The 25,323-nt window shown below is 44.6% G+C and overlaps 1 protein-coding gene across 5 annotated transcripts in view; it reads left to right on the top strand.

Annotated features, from left to right (window-relative positions):
• Nucleotides 1-25,323, top strand: part of OSBPL8 (oxysterol binding protein like 8) — a 2,810,514-nt gene that overhangs the window by 1,996,286 nt on the left and 788,905 nt on the right. For all 5 annotated transcript variants that reach the window (XM_069629380.1, XM_069629377.1, XM_069629378.1 and 2 more), the window contains one exon: nucleotides 23,540-23,638. In XM_069629380.1, coding sequence (XP_069485481.1) covers nucleotides 23,540-23,638 — 99 coding nt within the window. The remainder of the gene's footprint in view (nucleotides 1-23,539; nucleotides 23,639-25,323) is intronic.

Below are 25,323 nucleotides of genomic sequence, written 5' to 3'. Positions count from 1 at the left end.
CACTAGGTTAGGAAATTCAGCCTAAACAGAGAATTCTCCCTAACACCCTGATTGACCCAGTGAAGGCCTCGATTGAAGGAGTTGCGGTGGCCCTGGCATAGCCTGTGGAAGCTACCCCAGTGGAGGTGACTTCCGGGTCTAGAGTTTCCCTGCCACCCCGGAGGGAATAGTCTTTCCAACCTATCGAGAAGACCCCAGTGAAACCCTGGGACGAGAAAGAGGGGGGGCACGGTAGCCATAACGGACACAGATACCACCTCTGAAGATGAGATGGCTGGTGTCAAAAAGATCCTGGACAAGAAGTTCGAGGAAGTCAGTTCCTACGGGAGGGATCCCGACGAGGCAGATGTGGAAAGCAACGGTGGAGCCGACGAGGAGCCGCGGGCCATGGTGGAATCAGAGGACCTCGCGCCCCAGCCATCACTCCCGTCACAACCGATACCTACGCCTCAGGACAATTCAGGAGCAATCCTGATGGCTTTGCAGACCCTGTGTACAGAGATAAGGACAAGGTTGCCCTTACCCCCAGCGGACGATCCAGCGGCGTCTGGACCCTCGTGGAGCCCGCTGAACAAGTGGAGGCAAATCCATCCCCCCCTCCCTTCCATCCTTCACCTCCACCCCCCTCCTCTCCCCTGCTGACTTCCTGGCTGAAACTTAAACTGCACTGGTTACCTGACAACCCTCTGATCTCGCGCCCAGGTCCACTACCCTGCCAGTCACACACCTGCACTGCCTTTCTGGCAACCCCCGCACCTGGGAACTGTTCTGTATCCCTACAGTCCCACTACTAGCACTTGACCCCTGATGTCTGCACTTACCCATGCACTTGCCACCTGCTGACGAACTTTACTTATTGTTATTTATTCTATTATCCCATGTATTGCACAGTCCCCTCCCCCCTGCACTGTCCCCCTATGTACTTGTGCAATCTGAATGACACCTGGCCTAGTATGATCATTGTCTGTCTTCCCTCTGTTCCCCCTCCCTTGCCTCGTCGCGTCTTGAAACACTTGTGTATAGGCGCATTATAAATGCCATATCATATCATATATCATATACACCTTGGCAGCACCTTTAAAGTCCAACACCGCTCCTAAGGAGGGATTCGTTTTCCATTGATAGAATAGTTTCAAGGTAGAGGATTTTAGTTTTTGTAATTCTGCTGAAAACCAGGATTTATTTTTGACCCCTTACCGGACGTTTCTAAATTTAAGAGGCGGTAAGGAGTTGGTAATGTTCTCCACGTTGGATAGGAGGGTTTTAGACATACACACTGAGGAGTCTAGGAAAGAAAAATGTATAGTAGTGCTCAATAAGGGTACAATTCTTTCCCGCGTGAGAAGTTTAGGGTTTCTACCGAAAGAACCATACACCCCCTTACCCTTCGGTTTCTTAGGAAAGTCAGCCCGGATCGAAAGTGGATGAAGGCATGGTCTGACCCAAGGGCAGGGAGAAACCTGAAAGTCCTTGGTAATAACGTTAGTGGTGGAAATTCAGTCTAACGTTTGTTCAAGATTATGAGTAGGGGGATCGAATCATCTGCTTAAAGCCGAGTTTATCCAAGGCCCAGCCAGTAATTAAAATCGCCTAATAATAGAAAACTAGAATTGGGCTAAAGGAGTGACATCAAATAGTTGGATGATTCCAAAGTAAAATCTTCTGTCAAAGAGGGTGGTCTATAAATAAGAGGAAGATTCAATGTAGATTCAGCGTTGAGTCCAATCTTCGCATGAAGTGACTCAATGCCGTTCATAATCAGCCCACTAGTTTCCCAAATGGTTAAAGAGGATTTAAAAATCTGCACAGCCTCCCCACCCCCCTCTGCTCTCTTCTCTGTCTTGCCTTACCATAGCATAACCTTTGGGATTGCTAGATTAAGGGAGGGGAGGGGCTGGCTGCCTTATGTCCCAATGTTTCCGTTATTGCGCATACATCAATATTCATCTCTTCTATGTAAGTAGCAGCTTCTACCGCCTGTTTAACCAAGGATCTTGTGTTGAGTAACAGGCATGCTAAATTATGGACTGGAGTACCTTTAAGCTGCTCTGAAGCTCCATCCATGAACTATTGTTAACATTAATTCTGAGTGTTCCTCAGCAAGTGAGGGGGAGGATTGGATCGAAACTATAGCTGGTGGCAAAACACAATTGGAGGAGGGGAGGGGCTTCTCCTTAGATTGACAGGCTACCACAGGGTCTTTTAACTGATGCCACAGACTCCCTGACAAACACCATGAAACACAAAGGGAAAAAAGAAAAACAAAAGAAATCTAAGCTGGGAAACGAGTCTGCAAACCACAATGCTAAAAAACGAATTTACAACCTGTTTACAAGAAAAAAAGGTAAGGGCAAGGCTATGGAGGGGACTGAAGATGATACTGACCCAGGGCTGATGAGTGACTCTAGAACTAGTGACCCCAGAACCATTGACCCTAGAACCAGTGTCGAAATTAGTCCAGGGAGAACTCTCGAGACTAGTAGGCCGAGCGAGGGTCAAATGTGTACCCAATAGATGATGGAAAAAAATGGTGGAGACCAAAGTTAGAAGCATGATGGACCTGTGGGCCAAAATGGGACCACCCTTAACAGAAGATGTACCTGGTGGGAAATTGCTTTTCCCAAAAGGGGTAGAGGGTATCCTTTGAATCACTTGATGTTGGATCAAGTCTTCGAACTAAAAACGACTGCAGGTGCTTTAAGAAATCAGCGGTTTAAGATGCATGCGACTAGTGTGCAAGATGATGTAACCAAATGGCTCCAATTGAGCCAAAGGAGCCCGATAGCCAAAGTCGTAGTAATGCTCATAATGACTTTAGTCCTGGGGAGCAACCAGTACCATATACGCCAAGTACCCCGGCTCTGAGGGAGTCGAGGGCGACCAAGTCAGTGTTTAACAGCATTCTAAACACTGTTCAATGGAGGCAACCATGCTTCCCGGATGATCCTAGTGTGATGCTGCACTACATGTTTGGATGTGGTGGTCCTGACTCTCTGCATAGGTGGAGAGTATTAGCGCTCCTGAATGAAACCCCAAGTCTTAGACTCATTACAAATATAAAACTGGTTGATTTTATCCATCCTGACCAGTACGATCATGTGCGCCTGGTCCTACACTCCTGTGTAATCTATGATGCATTATTATCAGAGGTAAACCAATTTAACAAATTAGGATATGATCTCCTAATTTTTAGCTCTGGGTTCTCTAATCGGCAATATAATATGGCAAACAAATTGATCCCTTAAGGTTAGGGAAACGGGATGGGGAGGTAGAGCAGAGGAGGGTGGGGGAGTTGTGCTCAGGGAGTAGAGCAAGATCACAATTGGAGGTGGCTTGCCCTAGGTTTGCGAGATTCCATCTCCCAACTTCAAGCCTTAAAATCCCAGCTTTAGCCAGACCCAAAAGGTCTTCTTAATATCATGGAATTCTAGAGGCTCTTCGAATGTATGTGCCTCCCGGAACTATGCCACATGTTAAGTCAATGTAGCATAATATGCATTGAAGAAACATGGTTGACCACTCCTCAGTGATTAGATGTTTTCGATGTACAAACAGAATTAGCCTCTAAGGGGTTGAGAGGGAGGCCGGCAGATGAACTTTTAACTGCCATAAGAAATGGGTCCGATATTGAAGTGACAAATTGTGTACATGCGTCTAAAGGAGTTTTAGCTGTAATGCTGGAGCTAAAACTAAGATCACCATGTCAATTTATCTTGCTCCTAAATATATACTTGAACACCCAATCAAATCTCTTTGTGACCTTAAAGATAGTTGATGTGATTGAAGATTGGGTGGTCAATACACCAGGGGCCCAGATAATTATAGCGGGCGATCTAAATGCGGAAATCACGATGCAGAGAGTGAATGGTTCTGCCCGCGAGTCGGGCTTAGGATTGTTGACCCCCACCCAACTCAATAACCAAAACATCATACTTTGTGGTCCCCCGGGGTACAAAAGAAAGATACTTCAAGGATAAATTTGGCAAGATAAAAAGTTTAAAATAAAAAACACTAAGTTTAGTGATCACAAGATGCTGGAAGTCACTTTGCTCTGACAGTCTCCGGAGGGCGGGGCGTTGCCTAGGAAATACTATAAGGTACCACTCATTGTGAATAATAATAAATCAAGAATTGTCTGGCATGAGGGGAATGTACTCAAAATAAATCCTTTATTCATGGCTGATTTCTGTGGCTCAACTATGGATCTAAATGTGTCTATATTTACACCTACTTGCTTTGGTCCTTATATTGAGTCCCTAATCAAATAATCAATGAAAAGATCAGTATCGAAACCCATAAGTCAAAGGCATAAATATGGTTTTGACATTGCGGTACAAGGTAAGAAAAACATGTGTCGCAGTGAAATTAGTCTGATTCGGAAAACATCCAACTCACCTAAATTTAAACATGAGGCAGTTAGGAAGGTAAAACAAAAGCTGAAAAATTGTCTAGAGGGACATCGAGCAAGGATGTACCAAAATGCTAGTGAAAAAATGACTGCTGCCTTGATAGATGGCAGCACCAGGCAATTTTGGATATTAGTGAATGCTCTGGAGATCACACAATCTACAGCTCCAAGTTATACTATTTCGGAGGAGGTGTGGGCGGGGGATTTTGGCACTATTTATGAATGTAGGGATCAGACGGATCCAGATCTGGAAGGCCTGAAGGACTGCGCCTGGTACGTTAATCTTACCATTGAGGATATTAAGAAACTAATAAGGGTAATCCTTCCAGAGCTGCAGGGCCCAATCAGTTAACAAATGCAAGCTTTAAAGGCAATCCTGATCTGTGGGTAAGGCATTAGACTTATTATTTAAAGACATCATTTTGACTACGTGAGTAGCACTCTCTTGGCACATTTAATATGTGGTCCCAATTATTAAAAAAGGTGGTAGGTGCAGTCTTCTGAATTACTGCCCAACCACGTTATTGGACGCTGATTCTAAAACATTTTCAGGTATCGTTCTAAAACATGTAGAGGACTGGAGTTTTAGGAACGACATTCTTTTGATGCAGCAACTGGATTTTAGAAGACAAGTGGGTACTGATGCTGGTGGGCTCTTAATAAGCACTCTGCAGCGTATTGCTTGGAGAGAGAAAGGACCCCCAATTTATCTGGCCGCTATGGACTTATCCCTCGCCTTCAGTTTGGTTGACAGAACCACACTCTGGAGGAAATTTAAAAAATGGGGCATGCCAGGAGTTGTTCTGTCTTTATTAATCCATCTGCATGAGGGGTCTCAAATTCAAGTTCGCCTGCATGAGTGGGTCCTCTATCGCATACTATATGTATATCCAATGGTCTCCGTCAAGAGTGCATCTTTGCACCAGCCTTATTTAATTTATACATGGCTGATGCTGGTATAATACTAGATGAGGCAGCCTTTGTGCCTCCGAAGATCGAGGGGGACAAAGTATGCTGGTCAGTTTATACAGATAATTTCATTTTATTGGACCACACCCATAGGGCCTACAACGTTTAATAAATGTATTTAATGAGTACATTGTGTCTAATGGTTTGCAAGTGAATGCAAAAAAACCTGTAGTGATGAGGCTAACCAAACGTTCTTCGCCAATTGGCTTTGTGTTGTTTCTCAATCATGTAAAACTTGCGCTCAGGACTACTATGATGTATTTGGGGTTTCCTATTTTTGATAAACCAGAAGTGTTTTTATCGTAACTATTTACATTAGAAAGTAAAAAAACAAATCGCACAAATGAAAAAAATTGATGAAAAATATGGCAAATTTTCAATGTTGCCACTGATGCGCTTTTACTCTGCGAAGATCATGCCACAATTGTGCTACAGTCTCAAACTGTTTCCAGTATGGGCAAGGGATGAGATTAACACATTTGAAGCCCTGATCTGGCGGGCTATTCTATACTGCCTACCAAAATCCGTTCCGCTCTGAGCAATTAGATATGAACCGGGGTTGCTATCTGTTGAAAGTATGGTGGAATGGAGACGGTTGTCCCTGTGCCGGAAACTATTCTAGTCTGACAAGCCATAAAATAAGCGGTGTCGCATAGCAATTTGCTATTCAATTTTGTAGGTTTGCTAATTAAATTGACATTTGTGTAACAAAGCTAGCTATTCAAGTTTTTGTTCAATGAAAGCACAGGTCACTCTGCATTCCTCTCTTGCCCTTAGGCCTCTCTCAACACTTTTTTTTCCCCCTCTGTTCACTGCAGTCAACATCTCCTCACTCCTACACATAAGTGCCACAGGCCTGTGTAGGAGTGCTAGTAAAGAATTTGTTTTCTTCAAATAATTGCAAGCCAGAAGTAATTGGGATGGCACTTTTATTAAGCAAACTATATCCTGTCTGACAAAGACCACTATGCGTTGTATTTTTAAGACAGTCATGCGATTCCATTCCTTACATAATGGAAAATTGCAGTTTTGCTACTGTAAAACAATGCATTGTCTCCATGCTTCGCAGTAAAGTTTAGGTTAGTATATCAAATCAGTCTCAACTACATTTAATTTTATTGGGGAGGATACATCATACGGACGAGTGAACACTTTTGAAAATGTACATGATTACACAGCCAAATATGTTTGATGGCAAACCTAGTTCTGTCACCTACTGGTTGCAGACATCTGCAACTGGTGCACAACACACAAGCTGAACCCATACTCCTTCACATTCTATTGTATCACCCTGTTGCTTTATACCAGCTACCCTGAAAGTAAGTTGGCCACAAACTACAATTTTCCATCTAGATTGTCCAGTTCTCTGCCTGCTACGCCATCCGCTTTGCTTAGTCTCTTACTTTCCTTCCCCTTACATAATACACAAACCCGACTAGATATGTACAGAAAGTAGTGATCAATAGTTCCATCCAGTCTATACATCTACAGATCTGCTGCAATACCATCCACCCTATTTAGCCTCCAGAGCTCACTTTGCTCTATGATTATGATTTCCTTTATATAATGGCACAAACCCGAGAGATGTGGCCAAACTGTTATTTGACACTCACCCAGGGTCTACTTGCCGACTCGCATAGTGGATTAGATTTTATGAAGAGCAAGTACCATTTGCAGGGGACGTTTGAAACCTGTATATAATATTTGCCTTGTTTGCAGTAAATGTCAAATAAAGGGTTCATTGTGCATAGCTGGCAGCAGTGTGCCAAATATATGGGAGTTTTTGGTGACATGCCCCATTTTACAGAAAGCGCGTTTACATTTTTTGTCATCTGTTGCCAAGGGTCGAGTGCATTTCTCTTCGGTCGAGTAGGTAAAATAAGTTACTAGAGATGCAGGTCTAGCAGAAATTTTAAGAACTTGCAAGGCATGACTTTTTCCACTAATTACTTACTTTAGCAGCACACAGAAAATGCTGTATTGTTGTTTGTTTATGTCTTGGGTACAAATAACTTTTGGTGACTAAAATATTAGTGTACCATTGCTAATCAAATGGACTTGTTTGCTAATCAAGAAAATGTTAATTAGCAAACTCTGCTAATCAATATTTGAAAAATAATTTATGCCTTGTCTGACTAAATCCCTATATGCACTATAAGGTATGGGGCTACGTCAAGGTGGGTGTGTCGGAGCCAGGCTTTGTATTAACGCTTAAAGAAGAATGTGTTCTGTCCCTTGCTAAATTGGGTTTAACAGTTGAAACCCTTTTATTACATCCACTAAGAGTGTAAAGGCTTCTGCAATATGACGACTGGCCCAGAACAGCGGATGCAGTACTGGCCTCCAAATTGTATTCCCTGATGGTTGGCTACCAATAAAAAATGGGCTGCCTGGAATCTTATCTAATAAGATTTCCAGACAAGAATCAACACCATGATGTCATGAGGGTCAGATTTAACGTTCTAAGGACAAGAGAAATCACTTCGATACGAGGTGATCAAGTATCGAAATGTCATTCTGCCGATTTTGTTAGCTGGTTGATTCTAAGTAAACATTGCTGCATGTGTTGATAGAGTGCCCAGCCCTTAGGACGGAGTGTATTCACCACTTTAAAAACGTTGTGTTGAATCAAAAGTGTCTATGTGGATACATTGTTGTGGGACATGATGCATAATAAATCAGTTTCGATAAAAATAGTGCTACGCCTCCTCTGTGAGGTATGCAAATTATTTTAGTAGAGAAAATCATATATTGATGTCTGCAAATATGACCTATTGCTTTGATATCTGTATTTAACTGTGTACTGAGGATTGTATTTTATTTATTTTTTACAAATCTGCACCGTGTTGTATTCATTCCGGCGTGATTCGTGTCTGTGCCAAAAAAGTTTGATTTTATGTGATTTAGAGGAATTATTTGGTATTGTGGCTTATTTTGGGTTATGTGAACTTAATGTTGGGATCTGATGTGTTATTCTTTGATGTATTACTACCTTTGCAATTTCGATTCTGTATTTTGTTTCTTAGCATTCTTTGTCCCTTTTGCAAAGGTTATTTAATAACCGAAACAAATAAACAAACAACACAATTCAAGCAATTTCCCACAATTTAAAAATTGACTCTACGCCATGGTAAACAGTTCCACAATTTTCACTGATTTCCCAAATTGTAGGCAATTGATTTATTTTAGTTCAAGCCCACATTAGTATGTTCGACTTGACCTTGTTTTGGAGCCAGAGGGCACAAGTAATAGTGTGCATGAATATTAGGAAGACTCGTCACATCACTGTGTGACTATGAGTCGCTGAGAATATTTACATCTTCCTAAGCACTACAATCACATAGTGCAGCATGATTTATCTCGTTATCGCCCCCTGCAACCAGATTAGAGACTGTCACACCAGTTCCCACAACTGGTCCATTGAGCCATTTCTCCATCGCACCTTTCAGACAAACTCGATAGGCAGTTTTAGTACAGATAACTCGTTCCTGATCTGAAGGAATCAATTCATATTTTGATAAAGAGCTGATGCATACAAGATCATCCAAGTGCGTTACAGCTAAAGAGCCCAAGTTTCTTTGCAGCAATTCTGTTCCATCATTTCTCCTTATAGTTTTGCCTTTTTTCTTCCTCATCCACTTTTTATTATTGTGCTTCAGTCTAGATCTCTTACGTTTTCCATATGAAGACTCTTCATCAATGGGATTAACCTCCCACATTTTACTACTGCCAATTTCGAGGTTCACTTAACATGTGCTTGTTGAATGTATTATATAACATCTGGATGAAGGTTGAAATCAATCTGGGTATAACAATATAAGGAGTTCATAAAGAGAATGTTTAATTCGATCTGCTATAATACAAAGCTGTTATCATTTTTGACCTAGTAAGGTGGCCACATATTGTAAATGTCATACCATTGAAAGCTGCTAATGTTCCTCTGACTAAAAGACTAGGAGTACAGCCTGAGGTGTTTATCTTATGTTGACGAAGTAGAGATTCAGACCAATATCTGTTCTCTGTAGGCATTACAGCTCTGATTGAGAGAGTAATGAAATGTTTAATGTAAATTAGAAGCATTATGAAATTATGGTTTTTATTACAGATTTTGATTTAATTATTTATAATATGGTTTTATATGATCTTTATTAATGTTTGTGTAAAGTTTCAATGTAAACTAAATCACAATAAATATTATTATTATTAATTGGGTGTATTCCCATTTCCCCCTTCCTGCACCACTGAATCAGTCACAGTGGACTCTAGTATTATTGACTCTGACCTGTCAGGCAACTCGTTGTTAAAAGACGTTTCCGGAGTCTCATTTAAGGTCTTGTTCCTATTAGATAAATGAATGTGCTCAATTCTAGCGATGACAATACCTAGCTTTTGCTGTTCCTTCATGAGTGATGAACACAGTCAAAATACAGCATCCAAGGTAACCGCCACAGCCTCTATATTAGCCGCGTGTTTGTTGGATATGATGGAAGAAAGCAAAGTGCTCTCTAGCGAGACCGACTCCTGACTGTGGGCAGCAAGCTCGTCAGCTATATGCATGAGGTTAGGTGATGGCAACAAAATGGTCCCAATGATGTGGTCCTCGGTCTGGCGGTACATGGGTTGGGAAGATCCAGTGATTCCCTTTGCATATCGTAACAAAGATTAAGGAGTGAATTATTGTCTACCAATGAGGTGGAAGCATTGGAGTTCAAGAGAGGCAGCTCCTTACTACCTGCCTCAGCTCCTTTAACCTCTTATTCTTTCATATGTGTGGCAGGGAAGAAACCAGTGATCTTAGACTGGACATTCTACATTTGGACCCCTTTATTATTTTTAGATTGTTGGACCACCGTAATAGAGGTGGCATAATCGTTGAATAGCTGGCTACAGTTCCTTTTGATGGAGCCACTCGACTTGCTCCTCAGATGGTAGTGGCATGCCTCTACAGGCATAATGGATTGTGCAAAGCATTAATACAATGCAAGATGTTCAATCACAAGTAAGGGGCACAGTACCTTAAAAAAATGGGTCTCGAGGTAAATCACTGCTTACCACTGCAATCCCTGCAAGACAGCAGGACAGCGCACTCTGTGAACTCTTGCAAGTGTGTGAGTGTTTAAATACACTTCCTGTTCAAAAGGCGGTCCGTTCTTCCTTCCACCAATCAGTACAGAGCGTTCACTAGAGAGCAGGAAACCAAAGCTTCTAGATCACAGCAGGACTGCACTTTGTGCACTCTTGCGCCAGTGCGCATGCGTGCGTGGGAGTGTTTGAATATGCTTTCTGTTGAATAAGCAGTCCATTCTTCCTTCCACTAATCAGTACAGAGAGTTCACCAGGGAGCAGGAAATCAAAGCCTCTAGGTCACAGCCGAACAGCAGGACTCTCTGTGCACTCTTGCCAACTTTATAGAGAATACCATGTGTGCAGATAATTGACTCGTCTTTCAGAATACAGTCTGCAAGCATGCTTTCATAACTTGGGAAGTTTTTACAAGAACTCCTAAATGCCAGGGAGCTCAGTGAGTGATCACTGAAAGGAAAGTAGGGACAAATGATGGTCTGTGGACTAAAGGGAGACACATGGGTACATGCACACTATGCCAAAAGAGTGCTTGCAAGGAGGAATGCTCACTGGCAGATGCAAGAGCCTGTACGGGAAGCTGCCCAGCCACCATGTTGCTTTTGCCGGATTCTAATATAGCAGCTAGCTTCCTTAATACCTCGGGTTATGGAATGAGCAACCACCAAATTATTAAAGAATACAGGCAATCAAGAGATACACAGAAATGAAAACGACAGGGGAAGAGGAAACACACAAAGTGGCAATGGCCCCACTGAACAGTGGAAAGGGACCAGCCAATCGCAGACATTATTGAAGCCTATAAGCCTGTTGAAACAATATTAAAGGAGGCACAAAGGGACCTTCGTGAACGAGTTATGACTCTGTTCAAGAGAATTAGTGTGTTTACAGAGAAGGAGAAAGGGGGTTTGAGAGAGAAAGCGAAGGTGAGGGGAGGACTATGTGTTGTAGTTTATCTCACTTTGTGGCCTTGCAAGAGAGGGACCTTGATCTGAGCCTGCTAGGCTCTGTAACCAAGACCATGGTGCGAGCCAAAGACCAAGAAAAGCGAGAAGTTGAACAAACTCACGGGGGGTATGGGGCCAAATGTATTGTTGATCGTGGTCTGTGCTTGTATGGACATGCGTTATATGCATTTCAACAACGCTCTTGCTCTGCATGCACTAGCATGGTGATATGCTTTTTTTTCTAAAAAGGTGAATATCTCAGGTTTTAGTGACCCCTGTTGTGAAAGTATTGTCCAAGGAAAGGGCTTGGTGTGTTTGAGAAGTCTTGAAAATGGCTATTTGGAGTGTACTGGAATGGGTTTTTTTCAACATTCTTTTTTGAATCATTGGCTTCTATTTTTAATCCATGTGATCACTTTTTTTCTCATGGATCCTCCACCAGAGGCTCTGTATGTCATGGAGTACCCATCTCCTTCGGTGCCTGACATGAGCCAGTGCTACTTGCAAGCCATGGCTGGCTTCAGTGTTTGGAATATATGGTTCTGATGCTTGTGAATCTGCCTAGAATCACATGCTGTGTATATAGTCTGACATCTAATAGTAATCGCAGAGTATTGCATCTTTTTTCGAAGATCGAAAAGGGAAGTCGACATGGGCATTGTTAAGACGGATTTCTGAACTCTGACCTGGTGGGCAGAGGTTCAGAAGGCCAGCCTAGTTTCAGGGTAACCTTCTGGACAAGCCAGACCAATCAAGGTAGCATTGGCAGTGGTCAAGACTAGGTCTCAGGAGGGGTGAGGGTGACCTCAACAAGCACACAGAGTAAAGGACACTTACAAATCACTCCCAGTCAGGTGTATGTATATTAAAAATACAAATACATTTATTTCAAGGCCTTTGAAGTTCAACACACAATAAAAATCACAGTAATACTTCTAAGCCAACACAATCCTATCAACATACATATATACACGATGAAGGCGAGCGTCCCCCAGATAGCACGATCCTCCCCACAATGAGAGACAATAATGGACTCTCCCAAGATGGGAATAAGGCTAGGACAAAGTGCGGGTGAGCTTAAATGGGAGTTTATCAATCAGAATAGGACATGCAAAGGACTCTGCAAACTCCGAGAGCGCTCTGTCCGACAATAGCAAAGACAGGCGTATATATTTACAAAAAGCGTCATAAGAACCTACATACTATAGGGGGCACAAGTGGGGGATTGGGTGGCGACGACTAACTATAGGTGCCGCCAGTGGCGGCTGGTGACTTTGAAAGGTGGTGGGGCGTACATTTCTCCGGGCGAATTTGGGAGCGAGCGCAGCACCCGAGACCAAACCACATCAAGGTGGGTGCGGAGGGGTTCTCCCCCGGCGCAAACATGTTTGAAAAATGGCTTTCAAAATGTGCAATTTACTGTCCAAACCCACAGAAATATGACATAAAAAGCATTAGGTTTTACATACTAATGGTGGTACATTAGTCTTATGCGTGCAAGTGTGATAGTGTATTTGACAGCAGCTTGTATTGAGAATATCTGAAACTATGGTGTAATGATAAAGAAATGGTTCTAGACATAAAAGAGAGAGTTAACTGCTTGTAACATTGAAGCTGCACCAGAACAACCTCATTAGAATGTGTAAAGTTAGATGCACCCACACAAGTAAGTTTGCCTTTCCCCCAAAGACTTTTAAGTTACCTCATCTCCCTACATTTACACTAAGGCATGATCAAAGCGTTTTCTGGCAGTACTGAGCAATCTAGCTTTGGCTCAATTACAGCATTTCATGGTGCTTGAGCACAGAGTCCTAACACATCAGCCAAATGCAGCATTTGGCTGTCAGTGATGTGTAAGGACTCCATGCTCAGCCAGCAGAAAAGCTATGCTAAATGCATACTCCATAGCAAGACATGGTTACAAGAGAGCGCTGAGCAATATTAACCGTGGATCACAGGAAAACAGGAGATTACACAAGCACTGTGCAGCCAAACTAGGTGCGGAACCTCTGCCTAACATCTGCGATAAATAACTTAATCATGTATGCAACTTTGACATTATTTTCAATGTTGCCCAAACCCAAAGGCCAAGCATAATTGATTCTGATGATAATTGCCTGCAAGAGAAGATCTTTTAACAATGACAAATTGTGATGGGAGTGGGACTCTGCTAACTTATGGGCAGTAGCTTTTAGTATACGAGCTTTGAGTATACGAGTGAACAGAACAGTTCGATCTAGAGCTGCAGCGCAGGAAATAAAGCTTCATGAAAGCATCATATTTGAATGTTAAAAGATGGAAGCAGTCTGCTGAAACATTTGACATGTTGTCACACCCTTCACCTATTTATAAAGTTTTTATGAGCAGAATCTAAAAGCAGCCGCCAAGTATCAGGCAGCACCCCGTGAACAGGACCTACATAGCAACAAAGAACGCAGAGACTCAAAAATACTGTCGACTAATTTCATTATGAAAACAATGAATGCTGAACTCTGCTCTGAAAGCAGCGTTCACCATTTTCCCTCTGAGATATTTTTTAAATTGCTGGCAACCTTATTTCCACGCCACCTACCTTCCGCCATTTAGATCTAGGCAGTTTCCCAAGAAAGGGTTTGACCCTGTGTACACATTCTTCCAAAATATTGCGGAGTGAGGGGATAAGAAAGCTACAGCACACGACGCAAAGGCCTTTGTGTCTAGTAATCTGTAGTCACTGTTAGGGATGGCCCCTTTGACAATAGCCGGATGGGGTGTGTTCGCTAAATCAACTGAGAACATATTTGTTCTCCAAAGCGTTTGGGAGGTGGCAATCAGACAACACTGGATTTTCTAACTTGAATAGCATCTCACACGCATTTGTGAGTTACCATTTGGCATTCACAGTAAATACTTTGCAGTCCTTAAGGGTGTAACACTGGTTGCACACCCATGGCAAATATAACGCTAGTCTCCAACGAGAAAAATGCCATCAAAACACTTGCCAGTAAAATGCAACACGTCTTGAACATTCCAAAACGCGAGGGAGTATGGCGCTCTAAATTTGACAGCGGTCTGGGGCACAATTTAGTGTCACCACCACAAGTGAAGTTGAAACGCACATTCGCTTGAGGGGTTCTTAGTAGTTTCCTTTTAATATGCTGTGATCCAGCAAATCCTGACACTTAGAACATCACAATTAAATAAAGTAGTGCACTTAAAGTCAACCGCATGTTTATATGACTGTGTCATTCTAATTTGCATTCTGTGTATGTGTCTTGCTAATAAGCGTTTCAAAGCTCAGAAGCGCCCAAACCCATGCGAGAGGAACCTTATCTTTATAACATTCCTACCTACGTGCCCCTACTCCAAATAGGCATCACTGGGGTGTTGTTGTGAATAAATGCATGGTGTAAAATTCAAAGCAGCATTGGTCCATGACCCCGGGCCCAGCCCTCGAAGACTCAGCACCGGGTGACCTGGGGCACTGGCATTCTGACTGCACTGACTCATGGCCCTAGGGCAGCCTATGGCTGCTTAAAGTAGCTGATATTCCACTTTACAATCTGTAAATCAGAATATCAGCTACTTTAAGCAGCTGAGGCTCTAGAAGAGCCGCAAGACTAACTCGATTTATTTTCAGGCCAAGGGAACGCCAAATACTATAGTTGGGTGCCACTGGTCACATTCACTTAACTATTTGGCCTTCCCTTGATCTGAAAATAATTGAGTAAGTGGTTCCAAAGTTGCGAACGTATGGCTAGCGCTTGGTTGAGGCTCGTGAGAGCCGCCCGAGTTTCAATGCAAGGCCTACTACCCAACCCGACGCCATGGCGTCGATAACTAGGCCCTGCATTCCCCAAAGCAGGGCTCCTGAACGACGGTCCTGTGGTGCACTGTCCTGGGGAGTGAATGGCCAGCCAGGCATAAAAATGTACTTAATTAAATGTACTTACCTAGTTGCTGGCAACAGGCCCTGCACGTGGTGGGCCTGTATTCTCTGGACAGCTCTTCACAGTCCACAAACCAAACTCAGCAGTACCGTTTACGAAGTAGGTGGCACACACGCACCGTCACCATGCATGCGCCCAATGCTCATCACCCCACCCACACTCAATCTCATTGGCTGGCAAACAGCCAATGAGATTGAATATTCTGTTGTTGCTAAGGGCCTAACTGCAGGTCAGATGTAATCGGATCTCTGGTGCGCTGTTTACGCACAGAATATATGCTGGCGGGGCCACCCCTCTAGCGCCCCACCAGCAATCCAAATTGTGATGGTTTACGTAGCATGCGTGGAGCTACGCACTCCACGCACTCTTCAGTAGAACAAAAGCTCCGTAAAATGGGACGCGCCCCTCTGTGGCAGCTGGCCTGAGCCTAGCCATTAAGATGCAAAGCGGCAGATAATTATTTATTTACAGTGATGTTTATATTGCGGCCACGCTGTGCTCCTGCATGCAGAACAGATTCAAAACTTCAGAATCTGTTCTGCTGCAGCCGTTCAAAAACTTGCACACTCCCAGGGGCACTGTCTGGGGGGGCGGCGCCCCCCCGCCCAATGGAAGCAGCCGCCACTGGGTGCCGCTGTGATGTGGTTTGCCGTGGTTGGTAGACGTCACTGGTTACCCTCGTGGGCCGGGCCGGTCAGCTGGGTTCATTCGGACGGTGGTGTTGTGCCAGCCGTGACCAGTGTCAGTGATGAACGTCTTTCCTGGCTTTCTGCCCTAAGGCCACGCACACCGCAGTCATTCAATATTGCAATATTATCTTCCCCGGTAAATCTTCCAATAGGTTATTCTACAGGTTAATGCAACACAGCAGGAATGCACCTAGAGTGGGTTCTTTTGGTGATACATCAATACATGGTTACCATCGTCCTGTTGACCGGGTATCATAGGTCGCGAGGTTGGGTCTCAGGGCAAGGGACGAGCTGTCTGAATTATCATGTCTCGTTAGAAGTCATTATGAATGTGTTCCTGTAGTGTTGCTATAATATTGGGTGTCCTAATTTTACAGGGGCCATTAACCTGAGATGAGCCAGTGGGTCGTGGAGCCTAAGAAAGGGCGCCTTCGGGCCTGTGTTTATGGCCGGGGTTTACTGCTGGGTTGTAAATAATTCAGGTGACAGGCCGTGGCCTTGGGTGCTGTGGGGGGATGTGAATGTTTGAAGCGGCTCCAGCCGAATTGGGGGAGGTGGAGCAGAGCAGCACAGGCCTCTGCTTTTCCGTCTGGCAGGCTTCAATGGGGAGGAAGGGGGAATGGCCTTGGATATGCCCACAAAGGTATTTTCCTCGTGTGTTGCAGATTTAAGTGGAAGAGGCATAAACATTCATATAATATACAATACTCATTGAGTCTTTTCAAAGCTTATGTTTTCAACATTGTTAGTGCCTTTTACATGGCTATTTCAGATGCGTTACCTATATGTTAAGTATTTAACAACCACAACATTTTGTTACATTTCTATACGTGCGCGGTAAGCGAGGTAGTAGTAAGGTTGGTGGAGCACGCAGGAACAACCGGCTAATAAGACTGATGGCGGTGACACATGGTGAGCTTGGACATACATACGGTGCATTTTCGTGCACCATTTCCATGAGCTCCCAATAGGGTTGTATTTGTCTTCCTTTGCACTCTAGCAGCAATAGTTCAGTTATGGCATGGGACCTTGGGGTGCAGTCTTCTTGGCGAAACATATAACATGAAAACCCCGGGACACTTTTACCATTTACGCATAGCTACGGTGATGTGGGTACTTCAACCCGAATGCCATATAAGCACACATTCTGCCATCTTCATGGAGGTTACATGTTTTTAGTCAGAAAGGTCATGGAGAGAAGAGTTTCATCACAGGTAGTTTGCTCATTAGTATTTGGTGGGGGCTCTGCTTTTTGTCAGGGGACCATTTTACAGTTCTTTTCCACCCCGGCCCTGCTGGCCGGGTCATGCTGGGAACAGTGATACACTGCGGAAGGTGAAATGTTACAGTGTTTGTATCTAACACTAGCTCATGTCCGTCTGTTCATGGGAACGGGCTCTCAGCGGATCTGCCAGGGAGCTGCGGCCGCGGGGACAAGTGAGACTCTCCAAGGGTGGGGGCCGCGCTGCGGCGCATAGGGCTCATGCCATTTTGATTTCACAAGATGGTTTCCAGGGCCTAGCTTAATACAGCATGTTTGGTCGATGTCTTCAGCCAGTGGTCCACCCACCACCTGGGCCCTGATGGCAGGGGGATCCCCCGACGAGCCATGGACTTCACAAGGGGAAGGGGCTGTAGGGGAGGGGGGGTCTCTTGGACCAATCCTCCCATACAACGACCAAAGGGGCCTAGAGGGTTACTGCACGAAATGGGTCCACAACCTAGAAAGGGAAGGAATCAGGTAGCGCAAATAGTCTTTAGGCAGTTCTGCATCAAACACAATCCTAACTGAAAGGCAGTCCAATCCCCAAGATGAGGAGCCTAGTGCTCAAATGTACTTGCGATGCTGGTGCGCGCGTTAGTGCAGATGGGCGAAAAAGGGTCTTTTGTAGGAGCTGTAGCAGCTCAGGAAGCAGGTGAGGTGATGCAGAATAGGTTCCCGCTATTCGAGGAGGGTCTCCCCTTGAGGGCAGAGCAGGTTCCAAGAGTTGGGACTAGTTTGCTAGTTTGCACTAGCAGTGGGAAGGACAGGGGCCCTCAGGGGCCACTCGTGTGTAAAAATTGATAGATGTGCTAGGGGTGACCGGTAAGGGTTGCAATTACTCACCGACCCCCAGGGTGAACTCTGGACCAAACTTCGGCAGTCGAGTCCACTTCGGTTGCAGGTTCAAATGCGGCAATCTCGCAGCTCTGCGGCTTTCAGCGACGAAGTTACAGCGTTGATTCCCAAATGGGACAGTGTCGATTTTCTGCGCTCATGATGGATGGATCAGGCCAGTTCCGCTGTAGCAGGCTTAAGGGCACAGAGGGGCACAGCTGAAATGAACTTGCGAAGTTCGTCACCACGAGTGGGCGACACAGTAACTGCATACGCTCTCTCTTTACTCCAGACCTCGGAACACCAAGTGTACGAAATTCGGTGTGAGAGTGCCATGAACACAGGGCTTGATGTACCAAGTTTCGAGGGCCTCCTCGAAACGGCGGCGGTATTAGTGCAAAGGTCCTACTCAAGTGGTCAGCCCACTGGTTGGCCCAGGGACACTTCCGGGAGGGCTTACTTGCAGAGTTTGATGAGGGTGCCGAGAATAGGTGGTCCCACTATTCCAATGGGTCGAAGCGTCTTTGCAGACCTTCTAGGACAACCAGATGCAGAGGGGTCCAGTGGGACGACAACTGGCTCATGGTGCCACCTCAGGCTCCGACAGTGTTGCAGACCCCGGTACCGGTTCAACCGTTGATACCCCTGCTCAAATCAGTCACGCAGGCTCCGCCTCTGGCACAGCCTCCTCACTAGCCCTCAGCACTGCCAGTCAGCACACCACAACTGCTGGCACCCAGCACGCCTCTAATGGCTCCAGACCAGCAGGACACGGTGGGCGACATGGACGACGAGAACCAGGATACTCCCTCGTCAGCTAAGGCCTTCCACGAGAGGTTTGGGGGTGTAGCAGAATACCTGGGGATTCTGCAGCTGCAAGTGGAGCAACCTGAGGCGGGGATTCTGGTTGAAGTGCTGATCATTCGCTCGGCCACAAGAACTGGCATCCCCCTGCAAAAGGATGTAGACTCCCTGGCAAAGAAGGGATGGGTGCAGCCTACAAATAAATGCCTGGATGCCAATTATAGGCAGGTGGAAGGGGACTCCCTCATTCTGTCAGTGCACCCTCAACCGCATTCATCAGTTATAGCTGCAACCTCCATTTACTCCAAGCCACAGTCTTAGTCAGCTGCTCCAACCTCAGCACTCCTAGGGAAGGAGGAAAAGCTTTTTGAATCCTACGGCAAAAGATTTACACTAATGCCACACTCCAGCTGTGCCAGGCCAATGTTGATACTATGCTGGCAGTAGTAATTCAAAAACTGTGGAGGGAGATTGTGGATTTCCTACCAGAGTCGGGTGCGCTTCAGTGCTGCATTGACAGAGGCCAACATTGTAGCCCAAGACATTATGGAGTCTACAAATGCTCACATCGATACACCAGGTAGAGCGATCTGTATCGCCACCGATATGAGGACAGCTTGGCTCAAGGCGACCAAGTTTAACCCTGATGTGCAGGAGCACATTCTAGACCTGCCATTTGAGGGGACAGACTTGTTTCACTCGGGCAAGGAACTTGACAAAAGGAATAGCTCCCAGACAGCTACATCCTTGTCAACCCTAACAAAGTCAGCACCCTAGGCCTATAGCCAGAGTCACCAGCACTCGGATAGAGCATGTACCTTCAGTGGCTTTCAGGAGCGATGCGCGAGATAGCCAGGCTGGTCTACTACCCTGCACAAGCGCAAGCAGCACAAATCAAATCATCTCACAAAGTTTTTTTTCTGGTCCCCCTCCCAGGCACGAACCTCAGAGGGTAAAAAGTTGTGGCAATGCCATCCAGATCCACAAGTCTCTGGTGTGGGGCATGCTTGCCCTGCATTGCATGGCAGGTAAGGTTCGTGGACCCATGGATCCTCTCTGTAGTTTTCACGGGCTTCCTCCTGCCAGTCCCTCAATTTCCTCTTTCCCGCCCTCTCTTCCACAGATTGGGACAGCAACTCTTTTGGCAGAAATCCACTAGCTCATCACGAGTCAGGGGATGGATGAGAATCCGGCTTCGCAATGAGGCAGGGGCTTCTATTCCCGAATATTCACCATTCAGAAGAAGAATCAGACTGGCCTGAGAGTTGTTCTAGACCTTGCTTCCTTGAACCATTCCCTACCCCTTCAAAAGTTCAAGATGGTTACTCCAGTGCTTATTGCAGAGACTGTGTGAGGGAGACTGGATGTGCTCACTGGATCTGAAGGATGCTTACCTGCACATCCCCATTTGGAAGCCCCATCATGCCTTCTGGAGGTTCAGGATCATGGGCTTTCTTTTTCAGTACAACGTCCTCCCCTTTGGCCTGAACGCTGTCACAAGGGTCTTTATAAGGTTAATGCACTCGGTAGCAGCCCTGCTCAGGGCAGATGGCCACCACCTTTATCCATACCTCGACGACTGGCTAATCCGAGCCATTTATATTTTGTATATAAATCCGGATGAGTGTCCTTTTTACATCTTTTCTTTAGATTAGCATCTTAAACGCAGGGATCGATCATGTTCTTTTTGTGCGAAATGAAGTCACTCATGATGCCTCCTGTCTGTATCCTGTTTCTGACCTACCACAGTACGTATATGCAGTCTATTACATTAAGCATAGCCATTGCAGAAATACATAGGCTCACCACCGTGAATGGAAATCTTTTGACTATATCTGTGCTTAATGTAATGGGCAAAAAGTAACTTGCACACATTTTTCAACATTTAAAAGCATTTACTAGATATATGAGCTCTATTTAGGTAATCCTAGTCAAATAACTGCGTATTCAGTGATATTAGCAACTCAAAACTGCCGTAATTGACAGAGTGCTTAAATAATGCTAACATAGCTGCTACACACCATTGAATGCTGAAAACATGTGCAAGTTAGGATTTGCACAAAATTACATTAAGCATGGACATGATATAGTTGTCCAAACGCTTGAAGCAGACATGTGACCTCCCACAAGGCTCAAATTGATAGATGTGGCTCTTTAGAGCATACAAGATGCCTTTAACTTTGCTGCTGGATTAGTTTCAGTGCATATACCAATATTACGCAGATGACATCCAACTATATCGTCCAGATCAAGCCTGACCCAAAGAATCTCAACTTGATGTCCCGTGACTGAATGGAAATAAAATTGAAGAGATCTCATTCAGCCTCAAGTTCCAGAAGGTGTTACCATTCTCAAGGCCACCATCTCTAGCTGCCACCACCCAGGCTAAGATTCTTTTTTAAATCATTTTCAACTCTACCCTATCCTTCAGATCCCAAGTTAAAAGTATTGCAAGTACGTTAACTTCAAACTCCACCTCCACTCCTGCAATATTCCTAGATAAAGGAATTGGTTGAATCCCTTATACCCTGTGTTAAGCCAGAGATAGGAGACAGACCAGAGTACATGATGCAACTTGGAATTTTATTAAAGAAAAAGAAATTGCTCTCCTGTTCCTACCAACTATGATGGTGATGTTCCCTAAGCTAAAAATTTAAGAAGATAACCAAATCAGTGCTTGTCAGGACTTCTTACAAACGTCCTGTCCTCCGTCCAAACCTAATCTGTCCTATGCTCTCCCTACCACTAATAATCTAAATAACATACATTCTGTCTAAGCTTATTAAGCTCACTCTGTTGGGCATTAGGTGGCTGTCCCTGACTCCCACCCAAGAATGTCTTAGGAATCTCTTTTCTCCTCTGGCCCCGGCCAGCAGATACAGTTCAAAGATCCAAAAGTTCTTGTCAACTTGTAAAGTTCACCAAATTCGCAAGGTTCGTACAATTCACAAAGTTCTGATCTTTCTAAGTGTACATCTTTCTTTAACTTCGTTCCTGGTTTGGCAACAAATATAGTTTCCCATTGGTGCTCCGAAGTTTCTTTTCTCGGGTTCAGAAAAATTGATTGTTTTAAGTTACTGAATTTCTTAGCCTGGCATAAGCTACCACATCCTACTTACATGCAAAGTCCCACATGTTCATGGGTTATATAGGAATTTAACAGTCTCAAAATATGCAGGGCCCTTTAAAGGCAAGTGGCTTAGTCTCGGACCCAATGTTACTGGCCCCGTTACCTGAAGAATGGAACCAATGGACGCCTCTTTTTTGTTTGAGGGAGGAGTATAAAGAAGCTGACACAGAGTAAGGTAAGGAGAGAGCCAGACTGAGGGTGAACAACCTGTGCAAGCACTCGACGGAAGGCACACCTCCCTTCACTGATGGACCCGGAGACAGGACCATGTGCAGAATGTGGTGGGTGGATAGAATCCAGCGCCTGCGGAATGCTGCTGGTCCCAGAAAGGCAGAAAGCCTAAGAGATGCAGAACCATAGTACAAAGGCGGAAGCCAGGTCCCACTGCAGCCACATATCGGCACCCAGCTATTTTGTTGCCCAATTCCTGCTGGTCACAGGCAGGAAGAACCGATGAGCAGTACCCGACTACGAAGACATGAGAGTCGCGGTTCGGTGATGCAGAAGCCGCCTCCCCAGTCGAGCAACACTGCAGGACAGCTGGTCCACCTCAGTGAAATCCTGCTTGCCCTGTGCCCTAGGGAGTCTACTGCGTAGCAGGCTCACCTCTCTAATCCCAAAGTGGGCGGGGAGGGTGGCTCTACCTTGGGGAGAAGGGACAAACTCCCTGGATTCGTGACAACTCCCATACTTAAATTATTGCAACACTCTGTTATCAGGAGCGCCAAAATACATGATAAGGAATCTTCAGATAGACCTGAACCTGGCAGCCAAGGAGGGTAAAAATACTGGACCACATTTTCCCCAGTCTGGAATCCCTAAACAGATTAGATATAGATCAGAAAAACTTGTTATGCCGGACTCTGAGGGCTCTCCAAAATACAGCCTCAGAGCACCTGAACAGACTATTTAACTTATACTCCCTGGCTAGAACCCTAAGGTCTACCAACTAACTGATTCTCAGCAGCACACGGTTCAACAAAACAAACGCTGGAGGCAAAAGGCTGACTTAAACTACTCTATGCCCTTTGAGAAGGCCACCCTTGTGCATCAGACAGACTCTGAACATGAATAACTTCAAGAGACCTCAAGCAATAGCTGTTGGGCAAAGCCTCTCGTTTGCAATAAGGCAGTCTATCTTTCACGCATGGCCTTAAGGAAGTCACCAATGCAACTCTAACTCTATATTGCTTTCTATTGTGTATGGTATCCCTAAAGATCACTGCAAGGGTGTAGCGATTGGTGTAATGCAACCCTTCTGATCTGCCTTCTCTTCACTCCCTTAGTGCCTGAAGTTTGAAGCCGATTAATCGAAATCTAGCACATTATAACATTCCAATACATTAAATACTGTACAAAGAATCATCCAGATATACTTATATTTCATGATTATTAATAAAATGTCAAAAAGATTCCTAAGGGTTGTTTATGCAGAAATCCTACAATTATAACATCTTCTTTTTTAAAATTCTTTTTTTTAAAGGTAACTCGCTTTCTGCCATCCTGGAGGGTGAGGGTCGCCTGACATTCCTGAACAGAGGAGAAGATTATGTGATGACTATGCCATATGCTCACTGTAAAGGTAGGTTAAGGGTCATTCAAACCTATATATTCTTATAAATGTACAGACATATTTTGCAACATCCCCTTCGCACCAATAAATGTTCCATATTAAATTCCCAAAATATTGGCACAACGAAACTTAGTTGTTCCCCAACAGTCTCCTTACGTGACAAGTGGCACACCCTGTGTACCCTACCAGGCGAACAAAGTCTACCCGAGAGTATAAGCTTCTCTTGCATGCATCCGGAATATCCAGGTAAAAACCATGTAGAGCCGCTGAAGTATAATACAACTGAGTAGAAGCTGCTTGTGGAGAAGGATTGCACTTAGCTACTGTGCCTTTTAATTTCTATTTATCAAATGTTTCTTTTATTGAAGATTTAAATAACATAAAACAGTTATCTGTGGACGGTTCCATGTCATTTCATTGCGGGATGTTTTTTCGCTGGGTTTTTTACCGCGATTTTTATTTTTCGAAAAACCCATCTAATTATACCCCCCTAACACCCCCATTTTCTAAAAAATAAGATGGGTTTTTATGAGGAAAAACAATCGTAAAAAACCCAGCGAAAAAACATCCCGCGACGAAAGGACGTCATACCCTGTGGACAGGTTATCGGACAGCAGCCCACTGTGCCCACCAGACACAATAAATGTCCCCTTCTCAAAATACACCTTAAAACCTTTTGACAATTTAACACAGTAATAATTATGCACTATGGCTACTGGCCCCCTATATGGTCAGCCCACTTTCCTTAAATTGATATGACTTCCCTGTTTCCTTGTTCATACAGCGCCATGCCTCTGGGACCCCCCCCCCCCCACTCATGCTACGGCTAAGACCCTTGCAGAATGTGGTTCCGGATCATGTATTTTGCAATACAGTCAGTGCCCCAGATAAGGTGCGTACCTTGCCCTTTTACGCATCCAATTATTGCAAATACGGAGCATTTCATTTTCCACTGCGTATTGGTTACGGAAAGTTTTCACATGATTTATTAATTTTAAAAAATACATCTTTCCTCCACTAGATGGCGCTAATGTCTGCATCATTAAACTCTACAGCACCACACGCAAGTTTCCTTTTCGAGACTGGCTTTAAACAGATGGGCAATGGGGTGGTGATGTGTAGACCAGGATGGCTCTGTTACCCCGATTTTCGCCAGGAAGTGCAACTTAAGGTAGAAGACATGCTTTTTTTTTTAGGGCAGAAATCTATTTGTTCCCAAGATAGACTAGGCAATGAAAGCCAATACCGACAAACCAGCTCGGTCGTTAACATCATTGCAAAGGAGAAGGAATTTTCCGTCCCTTCAGGGGTGCATCTATAAGAAACTATTCCTCTGCTAACGGCAATATTATTCACAGGGCTAGAAAATAAATGTCCTGATTCTGGCGTCCAAAAGAGTAAAAGACAACCCCAATGCCGAAGAGGATCCTCCGGCACCTAAAGGGGTAAGGCGAAGCCTCCAGCATGACGACAACAGCAACATAAGAATAGGAGGGCAGGTAACACGCTATGCTCATAAGTGGCTCAACATAACGGACGGGTGGGTGCTACAAGTGGTTCAGCAAATGGCACTGCTGGAATTCACTAAGCATCCAAATGACGTGCCTCCATTTAAAACGTCACCCCTGCACCTAAAGGTGTTCAAGCATGAAGTGAAACAAATGCTGGCAAGTGCCGAAGCATCAAGACAAAGG

This window comes from Ambystoma mexicanum, chromosome 12 (assembly GCF_040938575.1).
Source record: "Ambystoma mexicanum isolate Mex_15411 chromosome 12, UKY_AmexF1_1, whole genome shotgun sequence".
Classification (NCBI taxonomy): Eukaryota; Metazoa; Chordata; class Amphibia; order Caudata; family Ambystomatidae; genus Ambystoma; species Ambystoma mexicanum.
The sequence above is the reverse complement of the archived record's forward strand: the minus strand, read 5'-3'. Positions and strand labels throughout refer to the sequence as shown.